This window comes from Nycticebus coucang, chromosome 6 (genome assembly GCF_027406575.1).
Source record: "Nycticebus coucang isolate mNycCou1 chromosome 6, mNycCou1.pri, whole genome shotgun sequence".
Classification (NCBI taxonomy): domain Eukaryota; kingdom Metazoa; phylum Chordata; class Mammalia; order Primates; family Lorisidae; genus Nycticebus; species Nycticebus coucang.
In genome coordinates this window covers 45,320,965-45,344,755 of record NC_069785.1, presented here as the reverse complement: position 1 = coordinate 45,344,755, position 23,791 = coordinate 45,320,965, and the positions used below count along the sequence as shown (strand labels likewise).

Genomic DNA, 23,791 nt, shown 5'->3' with positions numbered 1-23,791 from the left:
AAAACATAAAACTGTTTTTCTCTGTTCTCACACCACAGAAGACTCCTGTGACCAAATGTGTGGGCGGGGGCGGGGTTCCCACCTAAGAAGCAAGCCATCAGTTTTAGAGTGGATACCAGCTGGGTGTCCTCCAACTCAATCCTGACACTACTTAGAGACAGCATTAGATCCCTCAGGTAAAGGGCTCAGTCCTACAAGATAGCTCCCCACTTCCAATACCAGTGATAAGCCCCAGGTGCTTTTACTTATTCCTTTGACCAATGGGCTATAAATCAGTTTTCCCACCCCCTCCTCGGGTTGATTAATGTGCAGCTCACAGAACTCAGGGAAACACATTTACTAGTTTATAACCAAGGACATTACAGCAGATATAGATGAAGAGATGCACAGGGCAAGGTATGGGGATGGGGACAAGCTTTCATGCTCTCTCAGCTATACTGCCCTCCATCAAGCTCCACATGGTTAGCTATACAGAAGCACTCCTAAACGTGTCTTTTGGAGTTTTGGGGGTTTTTTTTGAGACAAGAGCCTCAAGCTGTCACCCAGGGTAGAGTGCTGTGGCATCACAGCTCACAGCAACCTCCAACTCCTGGGCTCAAGCGAGTCTCCTGTCTCTGCCTCCCAAGTAGCTGGGACTACAGGCACCTGCCACCAGGCCCGGCTATTTTTGGTTGCAGCCCTCGTTGCTGTTTGGCCAGCCCGGGCTGGATTTGAACCCAGCAGCTCAAGTGTATGTGGCTGGCGTCTTAGCCGCTGAGTCACAGGTGCCAAGCCCGTCCTTTGGAGTTTTATGGAAGCTTCATTATGTAGGCATGATTGATTAAATCACCGGTGATCAACTGAACCTTCAGCCCCTCTCCCTTCCCAGAGATCACCAATCCTGCCTTGGTCTTTCAGGTGACCAGCCCCCAACTATCTAGGGGCTGCCTGTCATTAGTCAATTATTAGCATACAAAAAGACATAACTTTGGTAATCCTAGCACTCTGAGAGGACAAAACTGCTGGATTGCTTGAGCTCAGGAGTTCCAGACCAGCCTGAGTAAGCTTGAGACCCCTTCTTAAAAAAAAAAAATAGCAGGGAGTTGTGGTGAGTACCTGTAGTCTCAGCTACTGAGGCAAGAGGATCATTTAAGCCCAAGAGTTTGAGATTGCTGTGAGCTCTAATGTCATGGCACTCAACCCCAGGGCTACTGAGTGAGACAGTCTCAAAAAAAAAAAAAGACATCACTTTGGAGATGCTAAGGATTTTAGAACCCATAAGCCAGGAAACATGGTCAAAGACCAGCTATATATTTTAAAATATAAACACAAAAAGAAAAATCCTTAGTAATTTAAGTTAGGGGTATCATCGGCCTTAATTTTATCTAAGTGGCCTGGTATCAACAGTCTTAGGGAATACTTTTAAAAACTTAAACCAGGTAGAGCCTGTGGCTCAGTGAGTAGGGCGCCAGCCCCATATACTGAGGGTGGTAGGTTTGAACCCGGCCCCAGCCAAACTGCAACAAAAAAACAGCCAGGCATTGTGGTGGGCACCTGTAGTCCCAGCTACTTAGGAGGCTGAGGCAAGAGAATTACCTAAGTCCAGGAGCTGGAGGTTGCTGTGACACCACAGCACGCTACTGAGGGTTTTGTTACCCTCAGAAAAAAAAAAAGAAAGAAAGAAAAAGTTAAACCAAGGGAAGGGAATCTGATTATACTAAGCACAATAAAATATAAAGCTGTGTAACGGGCTAGAAAGCTTAAATGTCTTGGTGGCAATCTGTTTTCCTCTCATTCTTTACCTTAGACTAATAATTCCAAAACGTTTCCTGATGAGAAACTACTTTGATTTCCTTTAAGTTTTATGATCACTAATGGGGAGAGACTGCTAATTCAGTGGAGAGTTTAGTCAGCAACAACACTCAAGTTCCTTCCAGTAAGTAGGCTGGAGGTAAGCTAAGTAAGACACATTTATTGAACCCCCGCCATGTGTAAGGTGCTGGTGATGGGAGTCTGTGGTACTTGACTATTATACTTCCAAGGGCGTGGTGGACAGATAACTACGTGAGATATAGCAGGAACATCTTGATTACAAAATATACTCAAAAGCAGTTCACCTCCTTACAACTTAAAAATGTAACACTTTGGGCTTCAGATAGTTCCACTTCTTCCTCAGTTCAGATCTGGTATTGTCAGAAGCAAAGATGTAGTTGATGGACTTGTAAGACAGATCCCACACCTGAGACTGGGTCAAATTAAATGTTTCAGCTGCCAACTGGTACTCTTGAGAAAGGTGTGTTGCAAAAACACCCTTATCATCAGTCTGCCAATGGAAATAAAGTTTCAAAATGAAAAAAATGATTTTTCAAAAAACAGTAACTTTTTTGCTTAGAATCTATTTTCTGATTTACCATGCTTGTTTCAAGAGTCTAAACAGGGGCCAATAAATGCATCTATGCCTATCTGTAAATAAAAAAGATTTGTTTAGACTTTAAAAAAATACCAAATCAGTGTTTCAACTGTGGCTGCATATTAAAATCACCCAAAGAGCTTTTAAAGAATATCTTATCCATGTCCAGGACTCACCCCAGATCAAATAAAGCAGAATTCCTACCTTGTTTCCCCGAAAATAAGACAGTGTCTTATTTTAAAGGTGTGCTCCCAAAGATGCGCTAGGTCTTATTTTCAGGGGACATCTTATCTTTCCTGTAAGTAGGTCTTATTTTCGGAGGATGTCTTATTTTCGGGGAAACAGGGTAGATAGTTCTTTTTTTTTTTTTCATTTTAGCAGTGTTTAATGAAAGTTGAAAATATGGAATGCTTCACAAATTTGCGTGTCATCCTTGCGCAGGGGCAATGCTAATTTCCTCTGTATTGTTCCAATTTTAATGTATGTGCTGCCGAAGCAAGCACCCTAGATGGTTCTTTTTTCTTTTAAGTTCCCTCAGGTCCACTGTCCAAGACCTTTTCCCATAGAGCCAAACCAGAGTTATCCTGGCCCCTTGCAGCCTCTCATGCCTCAGTATCCTTCTAGCTCCCCCACTTGGGCATCACCCGCAGGCATGCAATGCAGTCAGCTCGGTAGTAAATGTCTGACTCAGTATAACTCAGGGACTAAAAGGGAGCAAAATGTTTTATATAAAACACCTTACACAGATCACAGAAGGATGGCCAATGCTGTACCAGAATCCAAAATGATGCTGGACGTAAGACGGAACTGTCTGACTTTTGATGTTTGAAGTCAAACAGAGTTCTAGATGAAAGGGGGGAAGAAGGCTCTCATTAAAAGCAGGTAAATGATCTCATTCAGTGTTCACCAAGGAGACATGTGAGAAATCTTTATAAACTATGCATAGTTATTTTACAAAATTGACCCTAACTTATGTGCGAAAATTTGTTGTTCAATTACTATAGCTCTGCAGGAAATATGTACTGTAACTTACAGTAACAACTGTACAAGCCAAGGAATTATAATAATATCCCTTTCAAACTATGTGCTGCTTTTTCTTTTATCAAAATGGGGAGGAAAGAAAGATGTTGTAAGCCAGTCATCATGACCAAGGCAGGGAATCACCATGATGGAGCAGAAAAGGTTTTATGAAGGGCGACTGCAATTCCTTCTAGTCTTACAACAAAGGCCAAAAAAAGCAAGAAAACCATAGCACTACTTGAGAGTTAGAGCATTACAAAGAGCTAAGGGTGGGCATGGACTTTTCCTATGGCTTCTAAGAACCTCTAGACCAGTGGTTCTCAACCTTCCTAATGCCACAATGTATTTTCACTGTTACAAAGGGGTCGGGACCCACAGGTTGAGAACCGCTGCTCTAGACACTTCACCCAGACAACCATCCATTCATTGACCACTGTTTTTAGATATGTTAAGTTCATCTTAAGAATGACTTCTACTATTAACAAATTCCTGCCCTGAAACTTTATTGATTCGCAGCCAGAGTAAAATACTTCACTGACTTGATTGATGGCATCTGGCAAGTAAGGCAGCCTCAATCAATACCAAGCCACTCAGTCCAAGGGAAGACAAACCCAAACTGTCCCCTTGCTCTGCTGAGAGCAGAGCTGGGCCACCACATCACCAAGTAAGATCACTATGCAAGTGGTTTCAATTGTCTCCACCTTTGTGAATATTCTAAAATGTCCTTAGTAAAAAAAAAAAAACCTAACCTATTTTGAATTGCTGAAAACCCTATAAACAGTTAAAAAACACACACACTCACACCAGTTTTATGAATTGGTAAATTTAGCAAACTGATCACTCTGTAAAATGGTTTGCAGCCAATCACTTCTTCCCTGACCATCCAATTGAAAGTGGTTATCCAACCGCTATTATATCAGCCTATTTAACTTTCTTCATAAAACTTAACATGATATTTTCTTGTATATTTGTTTCCTGTCTCTCCTCTGCTAGAATATTAGTTCCTTGAGAAAGTAACCTTGTCTATTTTGTTTACTGCTCTATCCCAGCAATTAGAGCAGTGACCACAACAAAGTAGGCACTTCATAAACATGCAATTAAGTGTATAATAGTCAACAAAGAAAAATATACTTGGAAATTTCTATAATTCTTAATTTTTAAATAAATGTTACATATTTTCATAATACACATCAATTTTGGCTCGGCGCTTGTAGCTCAGCAGCTAGGGTGCCAGCCACATACACCAGAGCTGGCAGGTTCAAACCCAGCCCGGGCCTGCCAAACAACAATGACAATTACAACAAAAAAATAGCCAGGTGTTCTGGCGGGTGCCTGTGGTCCCAGTTACTTGGGAGGCTGAGGCAAGAGAATATCTTAAGCCCAAGAGCTGGAGGTTGTTGTGAGCTGTGATATCATGGAACTCTACCCAGGGTGACATTGTGAGACTCTGTCTCAAAAAAAAAAAAAAAAAATATATATATATAAATTTTGTTAAAGTAATTTTAAAATTCTAGATGACCCTACTCTTTGACAAAATACTCAGGGCTCATGCCTATAACCTCAGCACTTTCCAAGGTCACGGCTGGAGGATTGCTTGAGCTCAGGAGTTTGAGATCAGCCCAGATAACACAGTGAGACCTGTCTCTACAAAAACATTAAAAAATTTAACCAGGCATGGTGGTGCACACCTATAGTCCTAGCTATTTGGGAGATTGAAGCAGAATCACTCAAGCCTCGGAGTCCAGGAGTTGAAGTCGTATGACTGAGCTATGATTGCACCACTGCACTCCAGTCTAGGCCTGTCTCAAAAAAACAAAACAAAACTGGGCCCAGAAGACCAAAAATCACATTGTAACAAAGATATTTGTACCAGAATGTTTATTGCAGCCCAATTCATAATTGCTAAGTCATGGAAGAATCCCAGGTGCCCATCAACCCACGAATGGATTAATAAATTGTGGTATATGAACACCATGGAATATCATGCAGCCTTAAAAAAGATGGAGACTTTATCTCTTTCATGTTTACATGGATGGAGCTGGAACATATTCTTCTTAGCAAAGTATCTCAAGAATGGAAGAAAAAGTATCCAATGTACTCAGCCCTACTATGAAACCAATTTACAGCTTTCATATAAAAGCTATAACCCAATTATAGGGAAAGGGGATAGGGAGGGGAGGGAGGAGGGGCAGATGGGTGGAAGGAGGTTAATTGGTGGGACCACACCTACACTGCATCTTACAAGGGTACATGTGAAATTTACTAAATGTCGAATACAAATGTCTTAACATAATAACTAAGAAAATGCCGTGAAGGCTATGTTAACCTGTTTGATGAAAATATTTCAAATTGTATATAAAACCAGCACATTATACCCCATGATTGCATTAATGCACACAGCTATGATTTAGTTAAAAAAAAAAGAGGAAAACAACAACAACAAAAAAACAACAGGATGGTGCCTGTGGCTCAAAGGAGTAGGGCGCCAGCCCCATACGCCGGAGGTGGCAGGTTCAAACCCAGTCCCGGCCAAAAACTGCAAAAAAAAAAAAAAACAGAGCCAGGTCCAGCAGCTTACACCTATAATCCTAGCACTCTGGGTGGCTGAGGCAGGTGGACTGCCTGAGCTCACGAGTTTGAGACCAGCCTGAGCAAGAGTGAGACCCCATCTCTAAAAAATAGCCAGGCATTGTGGCAGGTGCCTCTAGTCCCAGCTACTTGGGAGGCTGAGGCAAGAGAATCACTTAAGCCCAAGAGTTTGAGGTTGCTGTGAGCTGTGACACCACAGCACTCTATAAAGGGCAACAAAGTGAGACTGTCTAAAAAAAAAAACCAAAAAGCAAAAACCAAGAACACCTTACTCCCCAAACACTGGAGCGTGTAGCAAGCAATGAACAACACAGGCAGGAACCTGGCTCTCATTGAGCATATATATATATATATATATATATATATATATAATTTTTTTTTTTTTTTTTTTTTTCTTTTTGCAGTTTTTGGCTAGGGCTGGGTTTGAACCTGCCACCTCTGGCATATGGGGCCAGCACCCTACTCCTATGAGCCACAGGCACTGCCCTGAGCTTATATTTTAATGGGAGCTAAAACTCTGTTACTTAACTAAGGCTCAGAAAGACAATGCATTGGCTCAGTGCCTGTGGCTCAAGCATAAGGTGCCAGCCACATACACCTGAGCTGGCGGGTTCGAATCCAGCCCGGAACCACCAAATAACAATGATGGCTACAACCAAGAATTAGCCAGGCATTGTGGTGGGCGCCTGTAGTCCCAGCTGCTTGGGAGGCAGAAGCAAGAGAATCGCTTGAGCCCAGGAGCTGGAGGTTGCTGTGAGCTGTAATGCCACAGCACTCTGCCTAAGGCAACAGTTTGAGGCTCTGTCTCAAAAAAAAAAAGAAAGTCATGCATCTTTTAAAGCTACATTTGTAGTTTTAGAACAATACACTGTACATATAGGCTGCAACATGGAACTGGAGGAGAAAGGAGTGTCTTAGAGACCTGAAACCTTAAGCCTTACCCAGTGGTATTTGATGTTGCCTCACGAAGTCCACCAGATCACAGGAGTTGAGAAATGTTCCATGCCCGATTCTGTCAGGAAGCAGATCCAGGAGAATTTGTGTTTCTTTATTTTGGTTTGGAATCTTAATAAAGAAAGGAAAGGGGATTAATGACCTCTGTCAGTGGTTCTTAAAGTAATTTTTTCCTATAGCTGTTTTTTATCTGCCCTGCTGAGTAGTTAATGCATTCAGGAAAGCTGAACTACTTATATCTTCCTAGCTCTCTCTCTCTCTTTTTTTTTTTTTTGAGACAGAGTCTCACTTTGTCAACCATGGTAGAGTGCTGTGGCGTCATAGCTCACAGCAACCTCAAACTCCTGGGTTCAAGTGATCCCTTGCCTCAGCCTCCCATGTAGCTTGGACTCCATGTGCCTGCCACAATGCTCAAATATTTTTTTAGAGACAGGGTCTCAATCTTGCTCAGGCTGGTCTCGAACTTGTGAGCTCAAGCAATCTACCTGCCTCAGCCTCCCAGCCTAGCTCGCTTCTTCACCTTTTATCTTCTCCTTTATCTTCTCATTTGTTCTCCAATATTCTTCCAGATTCATTTCACTGACAATAATAAATACTAAGAACCTACTTTATGTCTTTTTGTTAAGGCCTCACAGAAATCTGATGAAGTGCTACGAGGAAGATACTAAAGCTTAGAAAAACTAAAGTATTTTCACAAAACAAAATGCCACAACTCTATATGTATATATGTGCTCCATATTGTGTATGTGCTCAGATACTGGGAGTGCCAAAAAAAATGTATACACATTTTAAGCAAGGTCATCTACATAGTACTTTTTGAAGCTGAATTGAATTATAGTAGCAATGGGTAATATGATGTTCACTCAAAATATGGTGTTGGCTTAGCACCCATAGCACAGTGGTTACGGCACCAGCCATATACATCAAGGCTGGTGGGTTCCAACCTGGCCAGGGCCAGCTAAACAACAATGACAACTGCAAAAAAAAAAAAAAAATAGCCAGGCATTGTGGCAGGCACTTGTAGTCCCAGGCTACTTGGGAGGCTGAGGCAAGAGAATCGTTTAAGCCCAGGAGTTTGAGGTTGCTGTGAACTGTGACGCCATGGCACTCTACCAAGGGCAACATAGCAACAAGACCCTGTGCCCCCCCCCCAAAAAAAGATGGTGTTAATCAAATGAATGTCACCATGTGACAGGCATGAGTAAGACAGCTTCTCTTAAAATGTGCATACTTTTTTTGCCACCCTCTGTATATTAGGAAAAATTCTGAAAAAATGTTAACAGTAGTAACTCTGGGGAACAGAACTGAAATAAAGAAAACTGTTAACAGTAGTAACTCTGGGGAACAGAACTGAAATAAAAATTTTTCAAAAAAAAGAGAAATTTTTATTTTAATTTTTTATCCATGTTTCTCTATACTTGAATTCTCTTCAGGTACATAAAACTTTTTTTTTTCTTTTTTTGAGACAGAGTCTCACTATATCATCCTCAATAGAATGCTATGGCATCACAGCTAACAGCAACCTCCAACTCTTTGGCATAAGCAATTGTCTTACCTCAGCCTCCCAAGTAGCTGAGACTCCAGCCACCCGCTACAACGCTTGGCTAATTTTTTAGAGATGGGGTCTCACTCTTGCTCAGGCTTGTCTCAAACTCCTGAGCACAAGCAATCCACCTGCCTCAGTCTCCCAAGTGCTGGGATTATAGGTGTGATAGGTGTGAGCACCTGGCATTGGTACTTTTATAGTTAAGAATCCGCACCCAGCCTATAAATCTTTTTTTTTTTTTTTTTTTGCAGTGTTTGGCAGGGGCTGGGTTTGAACCTGCCACCTCCGGCATATGGGGCTGGCGCCCTACCCCTTTGAGCCACAGGAGCCACCCTATAAATCATTTTTTAAAAAGTTGTCCAAGGTCTTAGAACTAGTGAAAGGTATAAATAAAAGGTAAAACTAAATTCCCACCTGACTCCAGGGCCCAGACACTTTCCACACAGTGTGCTCATGTTTTACTTTGAGAGTCTAGCTACATACAAACCACAATCACAATAAAATGTCTAATTGCTCTTTATCTCCTAGATAGCCCAAAACACAAATGAGAACATTCTGAAATGAAATGTTTTATATCCGATGGGTCAAATAAGAAAAGCAACAGAAACTAAAGAGCCCGTTCTGATGCTGTGCACAAGGCCAGAGGTAACTAACTGGTCAGAGTAACATATGCAATTCCATTATATTGACTAATGGTTTCTGTCACACACCAGTTAAGTCAGCTATAGGGTGTCCTATGAATGAAAGGTCTTTTTGATTAGAATATGGAAACATGGATTCTAGATTTTAAGTTCTGCCACTAGATTACTGACCCTCTGCTTGCAGATATGAAAGATACAAGTACTAGCAAGAGGTTCTAATTTTTTTTTTTTTAAGACAGAGTCTCACTCTGTCACCTTGGGTAGAGTGCCGTGGCATCATCATAGATCACAATAACCTCAAACTCCTGGGCTCAAGAAATTATCTGGTCTCAGCTTCCTGAGTAGCTGGTACTATAGGCTAATTTTAGCCTGGCTACTTTTAGTTTTAGCAGAGATTGGGTTCTCATTCTTGCTCAGGCTGGTCTCAAACTTCTGAGCTCAATCAATCTACCCACCTCAGCCTCCCATAGTGCTAAGATTACAGGCATGAGCCACTATACCCAGTCAAGAGGTTCTAATTTTTGAATTTTTACTTTGTGACAGGGTCTCACTCTGTTACCCAGGCAAGAGTGTAGTGACATCATCATAGCTCACTGCAACCTCAAACTTCTGGACTCAAGCAATCCTCCTGCCTCATCCTCCCCAGTAGCTGGGACTACAAGTGTACCCTAACATGCCTGGCTAATTTCTCTATTTTTTGTTAAAAACAGGGTCCTGCTATGTTTGCTCAGGCTGCTCTCAAACTCTGTCTCGAGAAATTCTACCACCTCAGCCTTCTAAACTCCTAGGATTAAAGGCAGGAACTAACATGCCTGGCCAAGATGTTCCATTTTTTCCCTTAATCTTTAAATCATTATGGCTTCTCAACCTTTATATATTACCCTTTTAATACAATAATTTTGTGAGGTGAGTAGAATAAACATTATTTCCTGCATTTAGGTGGAAGTACTGAGGTAGAAAGTAAATCCATCTATAAAATGGGGGAGAGTGCAGTAGAGTCCTTTGTTTGCCTTACGGGAATGTCCTTAAGAAAGTAACTGTTTTCCAACCATATCTGTCACTGTGCTCCCGTTGCCAGGGAGCTAGGGGCTGCTGAGGGGCACTGGGTGTCCTTGCTGAGTCTTATGAAATGACATGAACTACTTCCTTCATTGCCAGAGTATGTGATACATTCAGGTTCCTCCCAACACAAGGACAGGTGAGATGGACTGGTGCTTTTCTCAGAGTCAGCTTGCTAATGACAAAGCTGATGATGGAAATTCATGGATTTTCTCTAGCTAGATGTCATTAAATTGTTTTTTATTTATTTATTTTTTTAGACAGAGTCTCATTATGTCGCCCTCGGTAGAGTGCCGTGGCATCACAGCCCACAACAACCTCAAACTCTTGGGCTCAAGCGATTCTCTTGCCTCAGCTTCCCAAGTAGTTGGGACTACAGGCGCCCGCCACAACGCCCAGCTACTTTTGTTGTTGTTGTTGCAGTTGTCGTTGTTGTTTAGCAGGCCCAGGCTAGGTTCGAACCCACCAGCCTCTGTGTATGTGGCTGGCGCCCTACTCACTGAGCTATGGGCACCGAGCCAAATTGTTTTTTAATGATACAGCTGGAATTTGAGTCAACAGCCATCACTAGGAAACACAAAAAGTTAAAAACAGTAACACTAGAGACTAAAGTCATGCCTTTATACTATACCCTTTTAAAAATGATGTTTTCCTTCTCTCTTTTTTTTTTTTTTGGATACCTCCAGGGCCTACAAGTAGAAAGATCTAGAAATCTTTTTTTTTTTTTTGAGACAGAGTCTCACTATGTCACCCTAAGTAGAATGCCATGGTGTCACAGCTCACAGCAACCTCAAACTCTTGGGCTTAAGTGATTCTCTTGCTTCAGCCTCCCTCGTAGCTGGAACTACAGGCACCTAGCACAATGCCTGGCTATTTTTTGGTTGCAGTTGTCATTGCTGTTTAGCAGGCCCGGGCTAGGTTCGAAACCTTCAGCCTTGGTGTATGTGGCCGGTGCCCTAACCACTGAGCAACGGGCACTAAGCCAGATCTAGAAATCATCTTAAAAATATTTTTTCAGGGTGGCACCCAAAGCTCAGTGAGTAGGGCGCGAGCCACATGCATCAAGGCTGGCGTGTTCGAACCTGGCCTATACCAGCTAAAACAACGACAACTGCAACAAAAAAAATAGCTGGGCAAATGTATTCCCAGCTACTTGGGAAGCTGAGGCAAGAAAATCGCTTAAGCTCAGGAGTTTGAGGTTGCTGTGAACTGTGACGCCATAGTACTCTAAGGAGGAGACATAGTGAGACTCTGTCTCAAAAGAAAAAAAAAAAATACATACAGGGCAGTGCCTGTGGCTCAAAGGAGTAGGGCGCCAGTCCCATATACCAGAGGTGGTGGGTTCAAACTCGGCCCTGGCCAAAAACTGCAAAAAACAAACAAACAAAATAAATAAATATATATATATATTATGTATATATATATATTTTTTCAATCCATGTTTGTTTCTAGTTACTTACAAATGATCCTATCATTTTCCATTATAATCTGTCCTCTCCAGCCTAAATAATATTACTTACCTCTGAAAGATGTAATGACAACTTCAGACCTGCTTTTTTAGCTTCTAAAAGAGGTTCCAAGAAATCTTTTGCTTGTCCTACCTTTAAGATAAAAATTAAAATGAGATGCATGAGAATGCTACAGAGGAACTGAGCACTGTGTTCCAGTAAACAAAAGAATAAAATAATGGCAGAAAAAAATAATAGCAAGTTGATTCATTTGCACATTTCATTTATAAAACACCTACATACAATGTGCGAGACACTGTGAGGAATACAAGGCTGGTAAAGGCACACTTCCTGCCCTTGAGAATCTTAACTCTAATATTAATGAATCTGTGGCCAAAGACCTAAGCAACGAGCAATGAATACAGCTAAGCTGTATCTAGGTGTCCTAGATAACTAATTCTAAGGAGAATTCGCCTGATTCAGGAACCCTTGCAATTCCTGAATCACTAAAAACACTTCTATTTAATAGATGGATAAAAAGAACAGAATAGTCCAGATTTAGACAAAACCCTAAGAACCACTTTCTTGGGACTCTCATTCAGTGGTTCTCAACCAGGGCCAATTCTGCCTCCAAGGGTACATTTGGCAATGTCTGGAGATATTTCTGGTTATCACAACTGGAAGAGTATTCCAGCATCCAGTGGGTAGAGGCCAGGTATGCTGTCAAACATCCTAAAATGCACAGGGTCACCCCCACAACAAAGAAGTACCTAGTCCCAAATGTCAAGATTTCTACTTGAATCTGATATTCAAGAAATTTAGGCCATGAACTTTAGATGAATGGTGGTAACAGGCAGGAATATCTTTATTATTTTTTAGCATGTTGAATTTTTTCATAGAACCCTGACTGAGAATAGCTGCTGTAAGCATTCTGGTCATCCAGGACAGAGGAGAGCTTCATCTAGAGTATCTGCTGGATACTCTGGAGAATGCAGGATGCTCCAAGCTAATCCTTATCCCACCAATTGATGCTATCTTTTAAAATTGAAATATATTTAGAAAAAACTACTTACAGTAGGGTCTCCACTGAGATCAAGGCCAAGAACTATTCCCTCAGTAGATTGGAAAAATTCTTCAGCAAGTTTAACAGTCTCCTTGGCCACTGAAGGGCCACCTCCTCTGTCAACTGCCATTAAATACCTTTAACATAAGAAAAATATAGCTGAAAAGAAACAGGATGCATATGAAGAAAACAATTCTGAGTGTGGCCAGAGAGGTATGGCAGGCTATATATAATACATCTTACTAGGAAAAGTACAGTCTTACTGAGTCTAGACAACATGACAGTTTACTTTGCCAGAAGGAATGAGACACGAATTCCTAAACAGCATCAAATACCTAATCAGCATTCAAATTTTCAACTCTGTTTTTCTATTCGTGTCTTTGTTTCTTCATTTGTTTCATTCAGGATCCAAATAAGGTCCACACTTTGTGTAAGTCAATGTATTTCTTAAGTCTCTCTCTCTTTAATTAATTAATTTAATTTTTGAGACAGAATCTCACTTTGTCCCCCTTGGTAGAGTGCCATGGCATCATAGCTCACACCAACCTCAAACTCTTGGGCTCAAGCGATCCTCTTGCCTCAGCCTTCCAAGTAGCTGGGACTACAAGCGCCCACCATAATGCTGGGCTATTTTATTTTTTTAAGAGACAGAGTCTTGCTCTGTTCTCTGTTACCAAGGCTAAAATGTAATGGCATCATCAGAGTTCAGGTGTTCAAGTGATTCTCCTGAGTAATTGGGACTACAGGTGCATGTCACCCCACCCTGCTATTTTTTTCTATTTTTCATAAAGACCAGGTCTTGCTATCTTGTCCAGTTTGGTCTCAAACTTATGAGCACAAGCCATTCTCCCATGTCAACCTCCCAATATGTTAGGATTATAGGGGTGAGCCACCATGCTGTGTCAAGTGTATTTTATTTTACAGGTACTCCTTCCTCTCCTCCTCCCACCCCTGCCCCACCTCTTTTCTTGCAATTTATTTGTTAAAGAAACCAGGTTGTCCTGCAAAGCTGCTCACAATCTAGATTTTATTGATTGTATTCCTGTACTAATATGTTCTCCTGTCTCTTATATTTCCTATAAATCAATAATTGGATCTAGTCTAGAGGCTTTATCAGATCAGATTCAATTATTTTGCAAGAGTAAATTGGTGGTGGTATGTTCTCAGTAGGCTTTGATCCATTATTTCAATGATTTTCTTTTTTTTTTTTTGAGACAGAATCTCACTATGTCCCCTCGATAGAGTGCCGTGGCATCACAGTGCACAGCAACCTCAAACTTGTGGGCTTAAGCGATTCTCTTGCCTCACCCTCCCAAGTAGCTGAGACTACAGGCGCCTGCCACAACGCCTGGCTATTTATTGTTACAGTTGTTATTGTTGTCTAGCAGGCCCGGGCTGGGTTCGAACCCACCAACTTTGGTGTATTTGGTTGGTGCCATAACCACTGTGCTATGGGCACTGAGCCTATTTCAGTGATTTTTTTTTTAATTTTTTTTTTTTTTTTTTTTTGTAGAGACGGAGTCTCACTTTACTGCCCTTGGTAGAGTGCCATGATGTCACAGGACTCACAGGAACCTCCAGCTCCTGGGCCTACGCAATTCTCCTGCCTCAGCCTCCAGAGCAGCTGGGACCACAGGCGCCCGCCACAACGCCCGGCCATTTTTTTGTTGCAGTTTGGCCGGGGCTGGGTTTGAACCCACCACCCTCGGCACATGGGGCGCCACAGGCGCAGCCCTATTTCAGTGATTTTTAATCGGTGTGCCACACCAGGTATGCTGCAAAAATTTTTAAAGACCATTAAATTATTTTCGAAAGAACTTCAAAGCACAGTAAATATACTCTTTTTTTAAAAATCAACATAACTTAAGTGTTCTGCAGAATTTTAATTATAGGTTCAAATGGGCCGTGAGATTAAAAGGTTGAAGAACACTTTCATTAGAGGTTATAAAATCAGTTATATTCTAATTCTAAAATGTGTCAAATATCTGATACAAATTCATCTTCATATGGTAGTATTAGCTATAATTCCATAGGACTTGAATTCCCAGAGAACCTGTTAATACTGTCATTTTTATCCAGCATTTATTAGTTAACTTAGTCAAAAAATAAATTTCTTCAGCATTTGTTTTATTTATTTATAAAATGTGGATCAATAATATATAAAGTGCAGCATCTTATCTTCTCTTAATATTTTCCTGTGCCATTAAATGTTAGAAGACAGTATACATCGTATAAACATAGCATAATTAATTGTCCTGATTGCTAGACATTTTATAATGTTTTTTGTTACAATAACATTACAAAAAGTCTTATACATAAATCAATCTATTTCCTAGGATACATTTATTTCTAAAACAAAAGTACTGGTTCAGAGGAAAACGTGTTTTTATAAATCTTGATACATATTGTTATTTAGAGGTTTTATTAATTATATCTGTTTACTAATTGTAGGTAACTTCACAAACACTGGTTATTACTTTTTTTTTTTTTTTTTGAGACAGGGTTTCACTATGTCATCCTCAGTAGAGTGCTATGGCAACACAGCAGTCTCAAACTCTTGGGCTTAAGGAATTCTTTTGCCTCAGCCTCCCAGTAGCTGAGACTACAGGTGCCCACCGCAACGCCTGGCTATTTTTTGTTACAGTTGTCGTTGTTTCCTCAGTTGGCCTGGGCCAGTTTCGAACCTGCCAGCCTCGGTGTACATGACTGGCGCCTGTAACCATTCTGCTATGGGTGCCAAGCCTGGTTACTACTTTTTAAAAACCTATTGAAATAGGCCGGGCGTCATAGCTCATGCCTGTAATCCCAGCACTGTGGGAGGCTGAGGCACATGGATTTCCTGAGCTCGGAGGTTCAAGACCAGCATGAGCCAGAGTGAGCCAGAGTGAGACCCCATCTCTACCAAAAAAAAAAAAAAAGCCAGGCGCTGTGGCTGGTGCCTGTAATCCCAGCTACTTGGGAGGCAAAGGGCAATAGAATGGCTAAAAGGAAGAAAGGGAAAAAAAAAAAAAAACCACACAAAACTTCAAACTAGGAAGAGTGAAAGCCAGCTGAAATTGAAAGCAAAAAAACCCCCAAAAAACAAAAAACCTATTAAAATTGCATTATTTCTTTTTAAGCTTAATTTTTAGATTTAGATTTAGATTTTAAATTTAGATTCTTATAGCCGGAAGCTATATAGCTAGCTCTCTTTCTTTGTTTAAGGACTTACTGAACCCCTATTATATGCCAGCTTTGTTCTAAGTACTAAAGATGTAATAAAGAGGTCTAAAGATGTAATAAAGAGTACTAAAGAGGTCTCTGGGCCAGGTGTGGTGGCTATTCCTGTAATCCTAGCACTCTGGGAGGCAAAGGCAGGAGGATCACTTAAGCTTAGGAGTTCAAGACCAGTCTGAACAAGAGTGAGACCTTATCTCCATAAAACTAGAAAAAAATAGGCAGGCCATTGTGGACGGCGCCTGTAGTCCCAGGTACTTGGGAGGCTAGGGCAGGAGAATCACCTGATCCCAGGAGTTTGAGGTTGCTGTAAGCTAGGCTGGTGCCAAGGCACTCTAGACTGGGCAACAGAATATGACTCTGTCTCAAAAAAAACAAAAAAAAGGGCAAAAGACATGGTCTCTAGACTCACTGAACTTACACTCTAGTGGGAGGGAGGGTATATATACAAAATAACACAAGTTAATTCTTTATCTTGTTATAAATGAATCCCACAGAGGAAAAAAATGAGTGATTAGAGGATTGAGGGGATACTTTATTTTTTCATTTATTAATTTTTTATTAATATATTAATATAAGGGTACATATGATTAGGTTAAATTGTTTACATTGGTTAGGTAAGGTCTGAGTTGTAGTTGAGGTGTGCCATACACACCTACATCGTACCCATTAGGTGGGAGCTTACAGACCCCCCCCGCGGCTATGAGGGCATTTAAGATAGACTAGTCAAGTCTTCCCCTTTGAGGAAGTGAGAGCCAAAAGGAGACCTGAATAATAAGAAGGCAGCCATGCAAAGATCTGGTAGAAGTGTGTTCTGGGGAAAAGTAACAGGAAGTACTGTACCAAGTTGCTGAGGTGGGACAATCTTGCCTATTTTAGGAACAGAGAGCAGACCAGTGCATAATTAGTGAGGAGGAGTGGTTTAGACGAGCTGTTGTAGTAAGAGAGGCAGCCAGATCATGCAGCACCTTGTGGGCCACAATAAGAAGTCCATTTTAACTTAATAGCAAAGGGATGCTATAAAATTTTTTTTTGTATTTACTCAAGCAAAAATACTCAGAATTTTATTGCCATATGAATAAATTCAGAATTGTATTCTCGTTTTAAACAGAGTTCTTGATTCTATTAATATTGTTTATAGATAGAAATCAGTTAATGGTTAATTTTTTGTTTTTTTTGTAGTTTTGGCCAGGGCTGGGCTTGAACCCACCACCCCTGGTATAAGGGGCCGCCCTACTCCTTGAGCCATAGGCACCACCCAGTTAACAGTTAATTTTTAAAACTGTTACAAATTACGAACTGTTTTACTGATCAAAACAGTAAAACTTCACATTTGAGTTTTTAAATGGTTAAGATACCATATTCTTACCTAACATCAATGTCTAAGTTTTCTTGTTTAGACTGTTTTATGCCCTCAAGTATAGATTCCACATAAATCTTTTTAGTCATTCCTGGAAAGAACACATAGAAAATATATGTAAAGAGATCATCAACTATTTTATGGTTCAACTTTAGCAAATACATACATAGTATAAAACTATACACAGTATAAACAATACATTTCACTTTATGTTGTGACAAAGGCATAGATGAAGATAAGTGAAAATACGGCTCTTATAGTACATTTTAGTAAATGCTAATTGTATTTTTTTTTTTTTTTTTTTTTGTAAAGACAGAGTTTCACTTTATTGCCCTTGGTAGAGTGCCGTGGCGTCACACAGCTCACAGCAACCTCCAACTCCTGGGCTTAGGCAATTCTCCTGCCTCAGCCTCCAGAGTAGCTGGGACTACAGGCGCCCGCCACAACGCCCGGCTATTTTTTTGTTGCAGTTTGGCCGGGGCTGAGTTTGAACCCGCCACCCTCGGCATATGGGGCCGGCGCCCTACTCACTGAGCCACAGGCGCCGCCCAATGCTAATTGTATTTTAATAAAACTGAAAAAAATGAAGTACTAGAAAAATGAAATGAAAAAAACAAAAAGGACATACTATCAACCCTCTTAAAAATTATTCTCAGATTCAACAAACATGAAATTACCCTCACAAATTGCCATAACAAGAAAAACAACAAGCCCTTCTCCAATGCTTGTCCTTTGAAAAAATAAAAATAAATAGATACATTTTCTCTATTAACAGAATACTTTTCTGTTGGCCCAGAAAAAAAAAAAAAAATCCTAACTTAGCTTCCTTTCCCCTCAATCTTAATCAGACTTGGTGTTTCTCATCCAGGACACCAGAGATGTTCTTCCAAAGCAGAGTGCTCTAGTCGTCCTGTTCCAGGGGACCTTGCAAGAATGCTTTCCAGGACAAATTCCTCTAAAATACTCTTTACCCTTCTTATAAAATACTTGTTTTGGTGGAAAATCTCTAGTAAAACAGAAAATTCTAAAGAAGAAAAATAAACATAACCTGTACTCTCACCACCCACAAGTAACTACTGTCTTTGTTTTAAGTATACATATACATATTTTCACATAGATGAGATGCTACTAGATATATATGTACCGGGTTTAGTCACCTAACATTGCCTTCTAAGTATTTCCTCATGTCATTTAAGTGTCTTCACGCATATTTTTAATGTTTGCCTAATATTCCATCGACCTTATTTGAATGTTCCCTGACTGTCACATACTAAGGTTAATATCCTTCTTCCTTTTTATTACCCTTACCAGCATAACTTGGAACCAACTATATAGTTTAAAAATGCGAGATAAGAATGTTGTCCTTGTCCCATTTAAACACTTACTTTACAAAATTAGTTTCAAAAATGTTACCACCCAAATGATTACTAGGCTACCTACATCAGCACACAAGACAACCTAGGTCTCTTCAAGTCACAGGCAAGGTACTCAGAGACACTACATAGTATCCCCCACTGCTGCTCTTACAGAAGGAGGGTCCCTGGAAATTCCTCCAGACCATGCCTAGATTTGCTTATCTCCATTCAGAGAGGTTTTGCCACATCACAGCTTGCTCCTAGCCTAAGAAACTATCATTTCGTGAACAGTGCCTGAATAACCTACAATTCAATAACTGCCATAAAATATAATTCTGTGTCCACTTAATGGCTTTTTATCACAAGTGTCCTTGACAAGGAAGAAGGATTAGCCTCTGCTGTGACAATACAGCTATCAGATTAAGTGTCCTTTTCTCAGAATGAGAAAAACTAAACAAAGAAGAACAAAAGAAGTTTTATAGGCCTTTTTCTCCGCCTTAAAGTGACAATGCCTGACCAGATTTTCTACTTTTTACTTAGGAATAACTCAGTTGTTAGTAATGTACAGCATTAATGTACATCAAAGGATTTGGACTGTTGGCTAAAGATCCCCATGAAAATAGAGAACAATACAATAGTATGAAAGTTAGTGTCTCATACTCCGAACTTCAAAAATACATGAAGGATCAGAGCACACAGGAAAGGGGACAACACATTCAGTGAGAAGTATAAATCTTACCAGTAGCATTTTCTCTTCTGGGTGTGCTTCTTAGTTCCAGGTACTTGACACCGTCATCTGCAAATTCTTTAATGACATCTTTTGTGATCTGATAATAAAGGCAATGTACACAATATTGATAATGTTAGCATAATAGCCCCAGTGAAAGTGCCAAGTGCTGCAGCTTTGTTTCATTCATTAAATGTGATTGTACGAAATGCCGGCAGTCTCCCACCTGGAAGAGATTAAGTGCTTTATGACACCCTAATAGGACAGAATAGGACAGAGCTGTAACATCTCCAATAGTTCTCACGGCACCTTCATTCCCACCTTAACTCAAATGTGCACATCCACCACACTTTCTTTCCTCCCCTTTACCACGTCTCTATTTTCTCGTGCTCATTATATTAGATTGATAAAACAGAGAAATAAGGCAAAACTAAAACTAGCTGCAACCATGTAATGTGTATATAGTGTAGGAAATGTACACACAGAAATAAACAGTTAAAATGAGTAAGCATTACTGATATAATGATCAGACATTACTAATGTACTATTTAAAGTCATGGCTTAAGGTTCTTATTCAAGTTAGGAATTAATTGTATATTTCAATAGATTCTGGGAGGGTTAAATTTTCCTAAGAAAGACCTAGGAAAATTCCCCTGGGCAAAGGAAGTTGGTGATAAATGTAAGTAAAATCTTATCTATTTAGTACAAATCTCAACAATTCAAAAGTTATCAAAGGCATGTTTCTTTTCTACTTTTATTCCTAAAAAATACCAAATCTAAAAGAAAATAGGACTAGGTTTGGGATGCTATGACAACCTGTCCCCTAGTTAGTCCTTACACTTGGTACCCTAATGTTAATCTGCTTTGTCTACATGCACGCAGGCATACAAGTGCAGTGTTGTGGCAAAGGAACAGGACTGGCTGTAGTGCCTAGTGGGGCAGCACTACATTGGTGAATGAATAGTAATCCAATGTCTGCACATCTTCTTTTTTTTTTGTCCCTCTCCAACCCCTTCACAAAAGCCAAAAAGGCATTCATTAAATGCCTTAAAAGGCATTCAGTAAATGGAATGGGTGGCTCAGATTCACCAGGAGGTCTGGAGAATCAGACTCTCAGACTACACAACTCAAGGTAACACTTAAGTGTTAGAAATCACGACACTCCTAGACCAAGCAAGACACTTGGTGCCTCCACTACTAAGTACAGTCCTACAGCCTTTACACCTTCATCACAGCCACTGGCACTTGGCCCTGTGGCACTGTAACCCCAGGAACTCCCTCCTGCTGCCACTGACACCACCAAAGTGTGGCCTCGTCCTCGCCAGGTGAGGAACCTGGATCTTGCATTGCCTCAGAAATGAAAAGGGACACCCACAGGGATCAATTCACCCTACTCCAGCTCGTGAGTCTAACGATAAGGAGATAAATAGAAGTGAAGACAGTGAAGTAGTAGACCTTTTCAGTAACTGAAGTGATATGTGCTATCCAAGGACCCCCACTTTCTGAGCAGTTAGGTACTTGTGAAACCAAATGAATAGCGTAAAGGTCACTGGCAAGTGTGGAACAAGAGAAAGGAAGGAAGATTTGTCTAGGCCATAATGAGGCCTGTGGAATTATCCCTACATCCTCAAGAATCCTTCCCTGGAAGTCACATCTTTCTCTGCCAGATTATTTATTTATTTATTTATTTAGGCATTACAACTCACGGCAACCTCCAACTCCTAAGCTTAGGCGATTCTCTTGCCTCAGCCTCCTGAGTAGCTGGGACTACAGGCACCCGCCACAACGCCCGGCTGTTTTTTGTTGCATTTTGGCTGGGAATGGGTTTGAACCCACCACCCTTGGTATATGGGGCTAGCGACCTACTCACTGAGCCACAGGCACTGCCCTCTCTGCCAGATTTAGCCCTTTCTGTTCTGTGCAGTTGGTACCCAGGGCAACTCTTTGCTCTTGCCTCTCTCCTGCTTTGGATTGAGAGTATCTATTCAAATTCTTTTTCCAGAAAGAATACATCACAATCAGTTAAGTTCCTGCTTACTTAAAAGTCTGTAAGATTATATAGCTTGAATGGGAAAGAGCCTGAGCACTGAAACCAGACACTTCTGCCACTTACTCTCTGTGGGTAACCTTAAACAACTTACACTTAATCTCCGTAAGCCTTTTTTTTTCCATCTGCAAAAGTGGAACAATAAAAATACCAACTTCAGATAGTCCTGAAATAATGCCTGGCACATGTGATCGTGGATATCACTTTTTCAGCCACATTTCAATCCTTTTTCTTTGAGATTATACCCAAGTCACCTTGACCAGAGTTTTAAGTGACTCCCCTCACTAAGTTCCACATTTACAAAAGATCTCTTAGCTCACTCTCACAGATGTCTCGTCTATTATATATATATATATATATATTTTTTTTTTTTTTTTTTTGGTAGAGACAGAGTCTCACTTTATGGCCCTCAGTAGAGTGCCGTGGCATCACACAGCTCACAGCAACCTCCAACTCCTGGGCTTAAGCGATTCTCTTGCCTCAGCCTCCAGAGTAGCTGGGACTACAGGCGCCCGCCACAATGCCTGGCTATTTTTTTGTTGCAGTTCAGCTGGGGCCAGGCTTGAACCCGCCACCCTTGGTATATGGGGCCAGCGCCTTACCAACTGAGCCACAGGCGCCGCCCTATATATATATATATATATATTTTTTTTTAAGACAGAGTCTCAATTTGTCACTCTCCAAGTGCCATGGCGTCATAGCTCACAGCAACCTCAAACTCTTGGGCTCAAGTGATTCTCTTGCCTCAGCCTCCCAAGTACCCAGGAATACAGGTGCCAGCCACAACTCCTGACTATTTCTAGAGATGGGGGGGTCTCACTCTTGCTCAGGCTGGTCTTGAACTCGTGAGCTCAGGTGATCCACCTGCCTCGGCTAACTAGAGTGCTGGGATTATGGGCATGAGCCACGGTGCCCAGTCTCATTTTTCTTTCTAAATTGGCACTGCTCTATCTGGCTGAACTTTCTGGAACCTTGAAACTAATTCTTGCTTCTGCAAACCTGCATGTACTTTGACACCTTCAGTGAGGTGCAATATGGTAATTCCTTTGTCTGTCTACTGGGAGTCCAATAAAAGGACAGGGACAGAGCCGATGGGGGAGCTCGGCCATATTTGGATTTTAGTCCATGTGGCTCCCCTGGCTGAAATAAAGCCCCTTTCTCTTCTATCTCTGGTATTTGGGCGATTCTTTCCCTTCTCTGGGACTAGATTCCTGCTATAAGAACACTCCCAGGAGTGTTCAGTGGTATCTGTTAAGTGGCTGATTAGAGGAATGCCCTTTTAGGATCCTATAAATTTTTATGCATGTTTCTAACACAGAGCTTATCACATTATGTTGCATTTATCTGCTTAGGGGTCCATCTCTCAAATCTATGAATTCCTCAGGAGCAGGGACTGTGTCTATCTCTCCTTGTCTCTTCAGGTGTTTAGCACAGTACCTGGAACATTACAGGGTTTCATCAACTTTTGTTGTACTAAAACTATTAGTTAACTCTCCTCTAAAAGATAATTTATTTATTTACCACTTACCATGAAGATCAATCTTTTTTTTTTGCAGTTTTTGGCCGGGGCTGGGTTAGAACCTGCCATCTCAGGCATATAGGGCCCGCGCCCTACCCCTTTAAGCCACAGGTGCCGCCCTTAAGATCAGTCTTGACTAAGGAGGAAAATTTTTTCTTTATCAGTCAAAAGTTACTTCCTCCAGAAACACAAGTTATACTTACATTTTTTCTAATGGCTAAGTACACTGACAAGATTTTGTTTCTCTCTACTTAGAAAGATTTTATTTATTTATATTTTTTAAGACAGACTCTCAAGCTGTCACACTGGGTAGAGTGCTGTGGCATCATAACTCACAGCAGCCTCCAACTCTTGGGCTCAAGTGATCCTCTTGCCTTAGTTTTTGTTTGTTTTGCTTTGTTTTGAGACAGTGTCTCACTATGGTGCCCTTGGTAGAGTGCTGTGGCATCACAGCTCACAGCAACCTCAAACTCTTGGGCTTAAGCGATTGATTCTCTTGCCTCAGTGTCCCAAGTAGTTGGGACTATAGGCATCTGCCACAACGCTCAGATATTTTTTGTTGCAGTTGTCATTGTTGTTTAGCTGGCCCAGGCCTTTTGAACCCGCCAGCCTCGGTGTATGTGGTTGGCGCCATAACCACTGTGCTTTGGGTGCTGAGCCCTGTTGCTTTAGTTTTTCTATTTTTAGTAGAGATGGGGTCAAATTCGTGAGGCCAAGCAATCTTCTGGCCTCAGCCACCCAGAGTGCTACAATTACAGGTGTGAGTCACCATGCCCAGCCAAAAGAAGACATTTTAAAATGCCATCCTGGTCATATCAATGACACAGAAGCCAGTATTCCATGTCAGACTCTAGTATA

The 23,791-nt window shown here is 41.0% G+C and overlaps 1 protein-coding gene and 1 non-coding gene across 12 annotated transcripts in view; both read right to left on the bottom strand.

Annotated features, from left to right (window-relative positions):
* Window positions 1-322: 322 nt before the first annotated feature.
* The window catches only part of ADAL (adenosine deaminase like), a 32,619-nt gene continuing 9,150 nt past the window's right edge, over window positions 323-23,791 (bottom strand). For all 11 annotated transcript variants that reach the window (XM_053595746.1, XM_053595753.1, XM_053595751.1 and 8 more), the window contains 7 exons: window positions 19,380-19,467; window positions 17,295-17,376; window positions 12,720-12,846; window positions 11,719-11,799; window positions 6,940-7,063; window positions 3,132-3,232; window positions 323-2,302 (listed from right to left, as the gene is read on the bottom strand). In XM_053595746.1, coding sequence (XP_053451721.1) covers window positions 2,108-2,302; window positions 3,132-3,232; window positions 6,940-7,063; window positions 11,719-11,799; window positions 12,720-12,846; window positions 17,295-17,376; window positions 19,380-19,467 — 798 coding nt within the window. In that variant the 3' untranslated portion in view covers window positions 323-2,107. The remainder of the gene's footprint in view (window positions 2,303-3,131; window positions 3,233-6,939; window positions 7,064-11,718; window positions 11,800-12,719; window positions 12,847-17,294; window positions 17,377-19,379; window positions 19,468-23,791) is intronic.
* LOC128589355 (U6 spliceosomal RNA) lies at window positions 2,786-2,892 on the bottom strand. Its single transcript, XR_008380948.1, has one exon. It is a non-coding gene; the product is annotated as a U6 spliceosomal RNA (small nuclear RNA).